This window comes from Cyanistes caeruleus, chromosome 7, assembly GCF_971803275.1.
Source record: "Cyanistes caeruleus chromosome 7, bCyaCae1.hap1.1, whole genome shotgun sequence".
Lineage (NCBI taxonomy): Eukaryota > Metazoa > Chordata > Aves > Passeriformes > Paridae > Cyanistes > Cyanistes caeruleus.
The window spans coordinates 7,975,313-7,989,700 of record NC_141707.1 but is presented as its reverse complement, the minus strand read 5'-3'; the positions used below and the strand labels follow the sequence as shown (position 1 = coordinate 7,989,700).

General features: G+C 44.2%; 1 protein-coding gene across 1 annotated transcript in view; it reads left to right on the top strand.

Annotated features, from left to right (window-relative positions):
* Window positions 1–2,483: 2,483 nt before the first annotated feature.
* CPS1 (carbamoyl-phosphate synthase 1) overlaps window positions 2,484–14,388 on the top strand; it is an 88,387-nt gene continuing 76,482 nt past the window's right edge. The window contains 5 exon segments of the mRNA XM_023930633.2: window positions 2,484–2,606; window positions 8,724–8,833; window positions 12,662–12,806; window positions 13,769–13,858; window positions 14,236–14,292. Of these exon segments, the coding sequence (XP_023786401.2) occupies window positions 2,484–2,606; window positions 8,724–8,833; window positions 12,662–12,806; window positions 13,769–13,858; window positions 14,236–14,292 (525 nt within the window).

Here is a 14,388-nt window from a genome sequence, read left to right as displayed (position 1 = left end):
TGGCCCTGATCTCTTGCCTCTTGAGCAAGATTGGAACTGCTTTGTGCTTTTTACAGAAAACTTGAAAATGAAAAATCCTGCATTGCTTAAAGCAGAGCTTCCCTGTTGTTGGTTTTAGGTGCTTCCATTTGGGGCATCACTTCTGGGGCATCTTAAGATCTTAAGATCTTAAGATCTGGGGCATTTCTCTTAAGATCAAGCACTTTGTTTTAAACATCTGAAAATGTAGGTACTTAGCATTCTCTGAATCTCTTGTCTGTGGGGATTTGCAAAGCCACAGACCACTGATTTTGTTTCATTTTACGGTCCAGTGGGGCTGCGTGATGAATTTTGTTTCTGGGGTTTTCCACTTGTAAATGGTAACAAAAAGTTCCTCATTTTACTGAGCATTTTGCTCTCCTTCCCCCAGTCCCTCTCTCTGTACAATAGTGTAACTGGATATGAAGCAAAAGGCACTCTGCTTTTCTGCAAACACCCAAGACATGGTAAGGAAGCCAGAATTGCAATTTCCCACTTTTCTTCCCCAGTACTTGAACTGTTCTTGTCTGAGTGAATCTTCTGCCATTCCTGATTTCTCTGATAGACATCCTTCCTCCAGAGCCACTGCTCAAACTTTCTTTCTGTAAGGATGCTACAAGTGGAAGTCATGTACCAGCAAGCTTAGGCAGTGTGCTTTCATTTTCATAAAACCACGGATCTCTGCTCTTCTTCCGCAATTCTATTCTTTCTTTTTCCTCATTGATTCCATTTCTTAGTGATTCTGCCTTTTCTGGTCTTTATGTTAAGCACAATTAAAATCTATCCAATCCTCAGAAGGCTTGTTTGTGTGTTTACAGGTTTTTCAGAGCTGAGGCTTCTTTAGGGAATACATTATATATTTCCTGGCCTTAAGGTGTCAGGATTTGTGACCTTTTTTCCAGCATGTTGGCAGTGAGACTAATAGCTTGGAAGTTTTCTCCTGGTTTTGGCAGAGAGAAATTCCTTCATCATGGGGGAGGCTTTAAGATTCTTATACTGGAGGTATAACCTTTCTAACCTCAGAAGGTCTGAGGTGGGCTTAATCAATTTTGATAACAAAACATGCATGAAAATAGGGAAAACAGCAGGGTCAAATATAAAGCATAGCTTTGGCTTCTGGATCACTACAGACTAGAGCCAAGCAAATGGAGAAAGAACTGACAAAAACATTTTCCAGTCTCCTGTATTTATTTGTTTTTGTTTGTTTGCAGAAAGCCAAATCTTGTGTCTCTTGTGCAAAATCCTTTACAGCAGAATGTGTCCAGCTGCACAAAAAAACTCTGTGTGTATATATATATATTGCTTTCAGCCAATTAAAACTTTGATCACCTGGGTTTCAAAAGAGGCCTCTTCTTTTTTAGTTCTTCAAGAATAATAAATGGACATACTTCTCCCCCAGTTTTTGTCTTAATGAGGCATTTTCATCTCTGGCTAATGAGGAGTGTTATTCTTTATGAAGAGTCACAAAGATTATAGTCACAAAGATCTGTAGTTAGGGAACAATATGTGAAAAACTTCACCTTATTTCATGTGTTCACCATTGAAATGTTACCCAAAGATGTTCTTCTTTGGAAACCATTTATTTTTTGTTGTGAAAAACTTATTTTTTATTTATTTGAAGACAGACAGCTCTTTGGAACCTGTGTTGGTGCATGCTCTCCAAACACAGAACGAAGATTTTGTCTTTCCATGGAATTTGGTATTCCTGCTCCACATCCTTTAGTACAAGGATGCTTGTTGCAGCCATGGGTTGTCCCACCAGCCAGGGTGCACACCCCACGTTTGAGAGCTCTCCAAACCACACTGTGAGCAGCCTGTGCTGTTCAGAGCCATGGAATGCTTTGAGTTGGAAGGGGATGTTGAAAATCATCCAGTTCAACACCCTGCCATGGCTGGGACACCTTCCACTAGGGCAAGCCCCATCCAACCTGACTTTCAACACTTCCAGGGATGGGGCAGCCACAGCTGCTCTGGGCAAACCTGTGCCAAGGCCACCCTGCCCTAACAGGGAAAAATTCCTTCCTAATGGCTAATCCAAACCTGCTCTCTTTCAGTTTGAACCCACTCCCCCTTGTCCTGCCACTACATGCTCTTGTAATCTTGGGGTGATTTCTCTTCCAGGCTTTGCTGTGTTCCAGGTGGTGCCTGGCCTGAGTTAAACCCCTGTGACAGTGCTCAGAGACCAGCCTGAGGAGCAGTGTTGCAAGGGTGCCTGAGCAAGCACCTCTCTGCAGAGGGGTGGGAGGAGGTGGGGCTGCACCTGGGGCTTTTAATGGCAGAATAAATGGGAAGGTGGAGGGCAGTGCTGTACAGTCCGTTCAGTGTGCATGCCGTGCCTCTGTTCTCTTCCCCTGTCATCTGCAAGACTGTATTGTCAGCACCAAATCTTGAAGAAATACACAGAAGCAGATTTTTGTTTTCTGTTTTGTTCTTTAAACTTTAGTTGCCCATTGGCAGCTTTCGAGATGACAAGAATTTTGACAGCTTGCAAAGTGGTGAAGACTTTAAAAGGCAGATTGAAGTTTTGCAATGTGTCTGCTGATCACTGGAGTTTCTCAAGGACAGGCACCAGACTGTTGAGCATCAAGGTAACAGTGACTGAACTGCTGTTGTTTAATAGATGTGTTTGGCATGCAGAGATATCTTGCTGCAGATAACAGGGCTTACCTAGAGACGTGAACCAGAGGAAATTGGTCTGAACCCTAAGCAAGGGGGTTGCTTGGCTAAATGGTTTTATTAGCTAAGCAAACACACTTTTGTCTAGTCTGGAATGGAAGTTACAAGGTAAATTGCAAGGTGGAAGTTCAGGGTTTCAGTTAATTATTATATGTTATTTTCTTTAGAAACAACTCACCCTTCTATAGGATTGATAGCTAACAGAACAGATCTTTCAGTCCAGATGAGATTAATTGGCTGAATATTTAAAATCATGCATCACTTAAGGCATGTAATTAATCCTACTGAATCCATACAGAATCCATTTTCAATGTATTAGAAACTACAATGGCTCTGAGATTAATTGGAGAGGTTGACAACTCTTGTGAAAGCATCAGTGTGTCAGCTCTTGATTTACTGGGGCTGGAGAACTCTTGATTTCCCCAGCTTTCTAGTGCTCTTTGCTACAGGAACTGCAATAAGTGGGTGACATGGGACTTTGTGTGGGAGCTCTGTCCCACTGAAGTGTAGTGTGAGCTCTCTCAGCATGCACTTTGCATTTGAAAGTCACTTTTGCACAGGCGTTGTGTTGAATTGAAGAGTGCAATAGAATTAGCAGCTGGAGGAGTGGTGTTTCAGAGACCATAGGGAAGAGCACGGAGAGGTTTGGACTGCAGGTGCTGCCTTACCTGGCAGGGTGCTCTAGAAGGCTGATCAGTATCACTTCTGTCCACTGAGGACTAGGGCTTCTTCTCACCTGTCCCACAGCCACTCATTTTCCAGGAGTTCTCTGAGCTCCTTGCAACACACCCAGTACTTGACAGGACAAAGGGGAACGGATCCAAACTGACAGAGAATATTTAGATATCAGCAAAAAAAAATTCTTTCCTCTGAAGGTGGTGAGGCACTGGCAACAGGTTGCCCAGAGAAGCTGTGGCTGCCACATCCCTGGAGGTGTTCAAGGCCAGGTTGGACAGGGCTCTGAGCAGCCTTCCAGTGGAAGATGTCTCTGCTCATGGCAAGGGATTGGAACACGATGGTCTTTAAGCTCCCTTCCAACTCAAACCATTCTCTGATTCTATGATACTTTTAAAATTTCCTCTGCAGAGGAATTCAGGATAAGGCAAGAAGTGCTCCTGTTTATATGTCTTCCTCCAGCATGTGAGTTCCCAGTTCCTTTGCATCAGAGTGTGGAAATTAAGTCTAGTTGTGAGGCAAGTGACCAAGTGACCTCTGGCTGAGCCTGGTGTTTCAGCCAGCATTAGTAATGGGTGTTTATCAGAAATCTGAGGAAAGAGTGAAATACAACTAATTATAAGTCATGGCCCCAAGCATGCAAGAGTTCAAGAGATGTTTGGACAATACTCTCAGGCACATGATGGGATTCTTGGGGCTGTCCTTTGCAGGGACAGGAGTTGGATGAACTTGATGAGCCTGGTGGATCCTTTCCAACTCAGGGCATTCTATGATCCATGATGCTGTGTGTGGACTAATGGCAATATTAGGTAATGGTCTCATTTTTCCATTATTGCAGGCTTAAACGAGCATTTAGTTGCCTTTAATTTCCTTTTCTCTGTTTTAGGAAATGTAACAGAATACAATGAAAGCATCTAACCCATGTGTAAGTTAAGTATTAGCATGAGGGAGAAGTGGTAGTTTTAGAAGAATGCCTAATAATTCTTCTCTCAATTATGCATTCTGTCCAGTTAAATCACCCTGTGTGGGAAAACAGGATGAGAAGTGTTAGATGTGGGGACTCATAGGTCCATATTTCCCTATTACATCTAAAGATGATTACATCCTAAAGAAGAGATGGGCATCAGTGAGTGAAAAGAGGGGCAGAGAGCAGACCAGAGACCCCTCAGGGCTCTCAGTAGGGATGTTCTCATCACTGGTTTCAGGTTCATCAAGATTGTTAAAAATTCAGGAACAGGCAGAGAAATTTCAGTTTGAAGCTCTTGTTGTTTAATGCTCTTCTGAGGCCAATGTAGTTAAATGGGCATGTAAAGGTGGTATGAACAATAAATAGGTGTCTTGTCACAGCTGGCTCAGTAAGGAGAGGTTTGGGAGAGCTCTAAAAACCACCAGGAATGAGCTAAAAATGTAGTCAGAAATGAGGGAAATTTTGTAGAGTGCTGGCTTTAGCAGCTATTTCAGATTACTGTGGAAGGACTCTTCAAATGGATTTCAGGCAGGTGGGAAGAAATGGGACAGTGGCTGCAAGGAGAGGAGAGAGGTGGGTGAGGAAGTTAAAGATGAGTCACAAGGTGCTCCACTCCTTGTTTTGGAGGTGTAGGGGATGTAAAATGGAGCCCATTGCCAAAGAGAGGGGGGAACTTAGTGAACTGTTCCTGTTGGGTGCTCATTTATTTCCATGGATCCTCAGTGACTTGTGCTAGGTGCCTCATCTGGCTTGCTTCCCTCTTCTCCTTTGAGTTTTGTGGTGAACAAATATTTGTGAAATTATTGTGAACAGCCTTGAGAAGAGTTCAAGTTGTGAACTTGACAGGAACTGTGACTTTTCTACCATGGTACCTGCTTTGCTTTTCTTTGGGCTTGTCTTGGATGATAAAGGAATTAACCCAGTGCTTCTCCCCCAAAAATATCCTAAGTGTGAAACTTCTTTGGTGTATCCCAAGACATTCACCTTGACTCATTCTTTTTTCTCACCCTGCCTCCTTCTCTCAATTTTAGCCAGAAACAAATGTGCCAGAGCAAAACCAGACAGATGTAAATATATATACAAGAAAGTCTTGACTGTTAGCCATGTCCAGATAGATTTCCAGCCTGTGGCAGCAGAGTACTTAGAAGAAGAGTAAGAATCAGTTTGATTTTTCTATCAAAGAGAAATCTACTCCTTTGTTGCTGGCTGTTTGGTCTTGGGAAAGTGAAATGCAGCTCAGTTGTGGCACCAGCTTTTTATTGTAGGAGGAATCTTGGAGGTTTTGGATTCTTCTCTGCTTCTGAGATGTTCTGTAGCCAGCCAGATGTGAGCCAAGGAATGTTGCAGAGACTGTTGTGCTGTGTGCAATTGTACTGTAGGTATTTTGAGATTTTGCAGATATTTATCTTCCACTTTTTAGATGGGAAGAGTTGCAGCAGCAGGGAACTATCTGGAACTAATTTAATCTGCTTTCTTACTTTCTTACTGGATTTAGGTTTGTTTCACTTTTAACTTCTTAATTGCTTTCTTTGCTTGATGTGTGAAGTGCTTGGTGAAGTGGGACCTAAACCACTTGACTTTTTTTTGACAAAATGCACAAAATCTATTAACACAACATCAATGGCATGACCCTTTCTGTTAGCCATCTTCATCCTCAAAGCTCCTGAAGAGCACTGCAGCCTCTTTAGAGCACAGGGCCCTCTGCTAAAGGTGAAGCTACTGATGTGTAAGAAGAAGAAATCGGATTGCAAATGGCATATCTTACATTGAGGGTGTGTGGCAGAAACAATTTAGTTGAGATTAGAACAGAGATTTATCTGAGGCTATGTGGGGATGCTTTTGGGAGGGGTGAAGACAAAAGGACCTCATGGAAGCTCTAGGGGTGGTGTTTACTTCCTGCTTGTTCTCTTTTTGAAAGTAAGTATTCCTCAAAACTGATCCCTGCTTGAGCCAGCAGGCCTTCTCTATAGCCTGTAAATCACTTTTCACCTTAAAAACAGAACTGAAAAAACAAGGTAGGCTGGCAGCTTAGGGATATGGTAACACCTCCACTGGAAATGTAAGCAAGAGTAATTGCTTTGAGAATGCTCAATGAACCGACCACTTAATTAAGAATAATAAATCAAGGAAGGGAGGGAAACATTTGAACATCTATCCCCTGCTATAGCTGAACTTGCAGGCAGGTTATGGGTGCTCAGGGACATTTTTCTGCATTACTTGAACACTGTGTAGGGGCTCTAATAGTATAATAAGGGCTTCTGTTCAACAGAAATGATTTCTGTGCTGTCTGGTGTAGAAAGGAGGTGAGCTGTGGTGGGAGGAAGGCCATGCAGATCCCTGTCAAGTACTATACTGAGGGTGAGGCTCTGGAGCTCAGTAATTGCTCTGGGCTCAAAACTTGGATGAATCTTAAATTTTCTGGCTATTCCATCATTGTGGACTTTGTTTCCTGAAGGATTCTGACAGGGTTGGTGGCACTTAGGACCACAGTTCAGGCAGCTGCAGCAGAGAGTGCCCAGTAGTGGGACATGGAGTTGCTTTTTGTGTGGACTGCAGTCCTTGGCCTGCTGGGGAAAGGGATCTTTAACACCAAGGCTGGGAGAAACTATCCAGCAGTGTTCCACTGGGTTTTCACCAGGCTTCAGAAAGGGCACAAGTCCTGTCCAAAGCCCAGTGGGAGGCACCCACAGCACCTCTGTGCTGTGCTGCTTTGAGTGTCCAGCAGTTCTCTGAAGTGAGATGTGCAGGGAGCCCACCAGCCTGTCATTCTAATTGGGTCTAAACCTAGGGGATTTAGCCACAAACATTCTGTTTACTGCTGGGGAGGGGGGAGATTTTGGTCTTGCTGACTGAACTGTCCAATGGTGTGGGAGGGTTCCAGAACTTATGGCTAAATCTTTTGAGATTGACTGGGTGTTTGACATTAATGAGGAAAAAATGGCAAGGCTAAAAGCATCCCAGATGCACAGAATTCAATTACTTGGCAGCTCAGTTTGATTTTTGGTGTATTTTGCAGTACATTAGTAATTGATCTGTGTGGTATTTGTAACTGCAGAGGGGCTCTAAATGAATGTTTGTCATGATGGTTACAAAATGTTCAATACCGAGAATGAAATTTCTCCTTGCTGTGATTGTTCATCTGATTTACAGCTAATGGAAAGCAGCTCTCCAGCTCCCTTCTGCAGCAAATTGATCTTGATTTTTCTTTTAAAAATCCCAGTAAGAGGAATAGTTCTGTGAAAGAAACCAATATGAAGGTAAATCAGGAAGAAAGCTGCTTCCTGTGGACACGCTTGGCACATCTCCTGTGGCACAGACCACAGGTGGTCACTCTGCCTGTGCCTGGGAGATGTGCTTGCCTTCTGGAAGTGGAGGTTTTTCAGGGTCTTGAAAGTTCATCATCCAAATTATTTTAAGCCCAGGAATTCATTGGCAAATCTATTCGCAGCTTTGCTTACTCTTCCTCTGCATGTCACCAGTGATCCTGCTGTTGGAGGGAATCTCCCAATTAATTTTGTCATTTCTGCTGTGAATTTAGTCATTATTTATTTATTAGAAGGTGGAGTTCTCTGGTGGTTTCCCATCCAGCGCCTGGACAGGGTAAGAAAGGTTTAGTTTCCAAATGGGGTCAGAGAGGGTGGTACATTATTCATACACACAAAGGCCCAGTTGTGACAATGACTTTTGTAAAACTCACTCTGTCCCATTTGCCTTGGCTGTAACACAGTGAAGAAGTCTTTAAAGCACCCCACAGTTAGTGTGGGACTCAGTTCTGCTCAACACTCTCTGGGAGAGGTATGGGTTCCTCTAGGCTGCTTGTTTCATAGCTGCTTCTTCTGGGACAATTTATGCCTACCCCTGAGGCATAAATAGGCCCCTGACCCATGAGCTCCTCTGGTCGAGTGTCCTACAGCAGAATAGGCTGGTATTTTGCATTTTGCTGTCTGACACCAACAAAATACACACTTATTTTTAGTGGCATTGCTGTATGGTTGCACCAGAAGTTGATCACCTATCCAAGGTCAGAGCTGGATGAGAGCCAGCAGGGTCAGCAGCAGGCCTTGAGCAAACCCTGAGGAGGGAAGCGATCCTCTCCCTACAGGGTTGTGATGGTGGTAAACTGCAAGATGTCATACGTGGAAAAAATGAACTAGAGGGATGGGGAAGGGTGATCCCACAGTAACAGCAGCATGAGGCCTCTTGTGCTCTGCTTGCAGTGAGGGCTGTGAGCTCACTAGTGAAAGAGGTGGTGTCTTGGCAGCTGGGAGTGGGAGAAAAGCAGGAATACTTACAGTGTTAGGCATGCAAAGCAGGTGTCCTAGGTGTTACCTGTATAAACTTCAGGCCTTTCCTCTGTGTTTGAACCTCTTCACGTGCTTTTCTTTAGGTGCAGACAGCAAACTTGGTGCTGGAAGATGGGATGAGGATGAAGGGCTATTCTTTTGGCTATCCGTCCTCCACAGCAGGGGAAGTCGTGTTCAGCACGGGGCTCTCCGGGTAAGGCAATGGCAAATAACACACAAGCACCAATATTTCTCTGGCAGCTTGCTGAAGTGTGAAAGCTGCATTTTCCAAGCTCACAGGGTCCTGATCCAAGCAGGTAGTTTTCTATGTAAGGCTACATTGTAGTCCAGAGAGAGAGAGAGAAAATTAATGAAGACGTATCAGGCAGACCTCTTGTGCCAAAGCATTTGTGGTGATAAGCACCTTTAAAGACTAATCTAATGCTGATGATGGGATACATAGGGTTCTGATCACTTCCTACTGAATTGCTGAGTCAGAGAAGAGAAGCTGTCTGCTCTCCCTCCAGTGCCCAGGTCAACTACAGAGGTTTGAAGCATCTACAGCCTTCTTGGTAATGGAACTTGTCTTCTGAGTACAAAATTTTTAAACCCCATGCTGGCCCCCTTTATGACCCATCTCTTATGTAATTTGTTGGCTGATACCACAGGTAAGGATGGTTTTGCATCCTGTGCCTTTTCCAACTAAAGGGCAGGATCAGATTCGTGCCTAACCTAGCATGATTCTCTGTCCTCTTGAGTGGTAGAAGCCTGTGGCTGACTTAGGTTGGCATTTAAATGCTGCCTGTGCTTTTGTTGGACTGCTTGAGCAGAGGGAATGTGGCCAGAGGAATGGGGCTTTTGGAAAGCACAGCTGCATGTCCTTGGGGAGATAAGACATCTCTCCAGTTGTTGATGCTTGAGCTTCTTCTGCAGTCATTCATAGCTGTCTTTGCTCACCTGCACTGTGTTCCCCAAATTCTGCTCTCCTCCGGAGATCTCAGTACTCACAGGATGAGTTTTTAAATGGTATCATTGGTGAGAATGTTAAATTGCTGCAGAGGGGAATCAGTTTGCAGAGTTTTGCATTAGGAGACAATTATTTAAGCATTTTGACAGCACTAATTACTGGCTGTGTTAATATACCTGCCAACAAGCCACTGTTTAATATAGATCAGAATGATGGAGGGCACCAGAGTTCGCTCCTCATTGACAGATTATGGGCCATAAATCTTGGCACATCACAAAAGTCAAGGAGGACCTGAAGGATTAATTTCCTCTCCACATGTTACTGTGGCAGTAGAAGTTGTGTTTGTTCATTTTCTAATCATTTGGAGAGGATGCTGTGACAGAGATCTCTTCTGTGCTGGAGAGCATGGAGAAAACAATTCAAAATGTAAGGTGGTATCTTCAGAGCCCCCTACACAGAACATGACCTTGATTGAATCAGAGGAATGGAAGACAAGATTTTGCAGTGTTGTTGCAGAACATACAAGTGGCAGATTTCCTAGCAGTCCTGGGGTTGCTGTGCATTGAAAGGAACCCTGTAGCTGTACCTCCTGATCACAGAAATCAAGATCTGGGTATCCAGAGGAAGCCAGCTCTCCCTTCTCCCTGAGACAAGGAGATTATGGGTGAAGGAGATGCCCAGGCTGCTGGGGCACACAGCAGTTTGTCATGACAGGGAGCCAGGGGTGCTGATACACCTCAGACCTGCTTGCTATGAAGTGGGTGTTTCTAGGGGTCAGCATGGGCTCTGTCCTGGGGTGATTAATAGGCTGTCTGCACCCTGCCTCCTCATCAGGGCTCCCACGTTCTGATCCATGGTATAGAAATGGGAGGCAAGGCACTTTATGTGCATACAGCTCTCAGGCTTGAAGTAGCTGAAGCTTGCTGAAATGTTGACATGCTACGCTGGAATAGAAGGCTGAGAGCACTCTTTTGGGGGTGAAATGTTGAATTTTTGATAGAAAAGCATGAAGATGAACTTTTCAGAAGTATTTGCTGAAAAAAAAATAAACCTACTGTTTGCAGTTGCAGCCATCTGTTTGGGAAAGGAAGAAAAAGAGATTTCCAATTAAGAAAGAAGAAGAGTTACAACCCATAAAATGCCTTGTGTTTGAAACAGCTCCATGAAGATGTTTACCTCTAATAAATGTGTGTGTTTCCCATGATATCCTAGAGAGGGAATGGGTTGACAGGAGTTCACTGAAATCAGACAGACCTTTGGGCAGGCACAGCCCTTAGGATTAGACCTTGCAGCACATTTGGAGTTGGTGTTTTCATCTGCTCCTCTCTGCTCCACACGGCATTGCTCCTGCTTAAAGGGCATTGTCCAAGATCTGCCTGCACACTCCACTCAGAGTGGCTCTCTGTCCTTGTTTGCTAATTAAAAATGACATGCAGAGGTTAATTACATCAGGTTGGTCGGCAGCAAGGAGTCTTTTGGAAGACACACGTGCCGTGTGCCTGGTGCCTGCTGCAGTTTTGGGATCACTCTGCACCTTGTGTGCTTGGTTACCTGCAGCAGCAAATACAGATTTGAACATCAGGAGTGGCTTACCTGAAAATATTTCCTGGCCATTGTTTATTGGACATGTCATTTCTCAGAGCTGGCTGGTGTGCTTCATTGTCTGTATCTGCCAGCAACCAGTCCTGCTTTTGTGAAGAGTTTCCCAATGTTTGACAATTAATCTTCTGGCAGTAAGTCTGGTGTTCCATAAAAATGTCTCTTGTGACTTGCTGATATCTGGTAGATGGCTGGAGTTGCCAATTAAGTATTTAAACAATAATGACAATAATAAATTACGTTTTGCATAGGGCAGATTCACGCTGAAGTGTCTTTATGCATTTGGCTCAGTATTTGTGGGGGTAGCTTCATCTTCAGCTAAATTGCAGCTGGTTTTGGGTTGAAAGGCAGTAATTGTTTAAGGGATATTTGCAACAGTATAGTGCAATATAAGGGAGAAAGTGAAGGACTGTTAATTTGAAGCTGAAGAATAGGAGCATATGGACCCTATTTACCCCGTCCCCCTGGGTGTGGTTGAAAGTGAGACTGGATCTACCAGCCCCAGAGATGATACTTCATGGAATCCTAGGTTTGATCCTCTGCTGCAGAAGAAAGTTCCCATGTGCTTTTAGCTCTGTCCTTGCTGAGAAGGGCACTCAGGCAGGTGCTTAACAAACTGCCAGGCTTTTGCCTGGGCTAATGACAGGACATGCTCTGGAGCCAAGTGACCAGGGCTGGAATGCTGAATCCCAGAGCACTGTCTTCATCTTGCCTTCTTCAGGGACACACTAGCCAGCTTCCAAGCACTGAGGAGCCTTGTCAGGTGAAATGAAGGATGTTCTGTGTGGGGGAACATGGAGACTGCCAGGCCTCTGCTGGGAAAAGCTACAGAAGTGGGACCATGGCAGGGTTTGTTGACAGAGCAGGTGGGAGAGAAGGACCCAGAGTAGTGATTAGGAATCCCAAGGACTTGTCTATGTCCTCCCCCATAAAAAGAGCAGTTACAGCCCTGAAGATCCCAAGAAGTGCAAGATCCAGAGTGTGGAAGGGACAAAGCTGGGGCTAACAACTCTGTTGTCTGCTGGCTGTTCAGCTGGAGCCTTCTTTTCCAGTGAGAGGAAGAAGAGGGCAGAAAAAGCCCTCTTACAGTTCATGGAGGGCAGTGCCCAGGAGAGGCCAGGCCAAGCTGTTACCAGAGGGTGCAGGGCTGAGATCTCCCTGCCCTCTCTGTACTTGTTTCTCGTGTTAAATCAAAGGACTCTGAGTTTGTTGGTAGCTTCTGTGCTTTTCCTAAATGAAGCATTAGAAGCCAAAGTCTTTCCTTGTTCTCCATGTCAAATGTTTAACCACATTAAATGGCAAAGTCAGGGAATATTCACAGATATGTTTGCTTTTATCCTGATAATATCTTCACATGAATGCCATTTCTGTCCTTTTGTCATATGGGAGTTCAGATCTGTCTTGTTTTCACTGGGTCTTTTGTTTTCCTTTTGACTCCAGACCAATGTACCTTTCTCCTACTGTTTGTTCACCTAGGTACACGGAAGCCTTGACAGATCCCAGCTACAAAGGACAGATTCTTACCCTGGCTAACCCCATAGTTGGGAATGGTGGAGTGCCTGACACGGCTGCTTTGGATGAAATGGGCCTCAGGAGGTTTCTGGAGTCTGATGGGATCAAGGTAACAGTGGGAGAAGCAGAATCAAAGGGTTGTGCCCAGCAGCCTGAGTGTGTAAGAGTTTACTGGCTCCCTCATGGAAGGAATCAGTGGTGCTCATCCTTTCCTTTTCTTCTTCTGGATGATGTCCTTTGGAGGAATGGTGGCAAAAAATACTCCATCTTGATTTCTGTACTAAGCCATGTGCCTTGTGGAAGCATCTGTTCTGAGGTGAAATGACTGTTTTATACACTAACTCCATTAAAAAATGGAGCTGATTTTTGAAATGAAATCTTACTTAAAAGTGAAAAGTTTTTTATTAAAAAAATACCTAAATAAATTTTGTCTCAAATTTCCATTTTCTTTCTTTTGACAAGAAGTGTTTTGTCAGCTCAGTGCAATTTGCAGCTTTGGCTATCAAGTCACATTCTTCTATGGATTTCCTGGTCATAATGCCCAGGTACAGTCATGAGATAGCCTGAAATGTGTCCATGATATGGTTTATGGTGGATGAATAGTGAAAATTGAAGCTACCAGATAAGGAAAAAGGTGGTCCTGTGGTCCTGTCATAGTAGAGATGGACAATGGCACCTGTTTCTCCTTCCACCACAGCCCCATCTTTACTGCACACAGTTTATATTTATGTGGTTATCAGAAGGCACCGTGTTTCATTCCAGCTGGGCAGGAACTCAGTTCACTGGTTGGTAATGGTGAGTGCACACATCAATCAAAACTTTTCTCTCTGACAATGTTCACATACTTTTCTACTGATTCTCATGGGACAGATCCCTTGCTATTACAGGTGCACTTCTTTTTCTCCCCAAGAATAGTTTGTTATGTTAATGAACTTTGCATTCTCAAGGTGTTTTTGCATGGCAGCTTCCCAGGCCAGCTGCTAGCTACACTTATCCTGAACCATGATTTTACAAAGCCTTTCTTTTGTAAGGTTTTACCTATATGTGAAATGATGTTTCTTCTCTCTACAGGTTTCGGGTTTACTGGTGCAGGATTACAGCAATGAGTACAGCCACTGGCAGGCTACTAAGAGCCTGGGAGAGTGGTTGCAAGAAGAACAGGTGAGCAATCTAGATGTAACAACACAATGAGAACTGACCTGGATGGAGAGATGAGCTCTTCATTTTGTGCCTTTTAGAGCAGAAACTAGGTTTGAACAGCTCAGCTATTTCTGAGAGGGAATAAGGGGAAGGGAAGAGCTGCAGTGAGGCAGCCTGGTACTCCCAACACAAGGTCAGGCTGGATGAGGCTGTGAGCAGCCTGCTCTAGTGGAAGGTGTCCATGGCAGGGGTTGGAACAAGATCAGCTTTAAGGTGTCTGCCAAACCAAACCCTTCTATCATTCTGTGGCATGTTCTCATTAAAGTGATCTGGCTGCCATCTTCTTTCCAATTTTTTTTAGCTGCTTGTTCTCTAACCTATCCTTGGGCTTTCTTCAGGTGCCTGCGCTGTATGGGATTGATACCAGAATGCTGTCCAAATTAATTCGTGACAAGGTATGATCTGCTTCCCTTCATCCAGTTGCACTGACCTTGCTAATGCTGGGCCCTCTCCAGCTTCAGCAAACCTGGAGTAGCAATGGTACTGCTGGG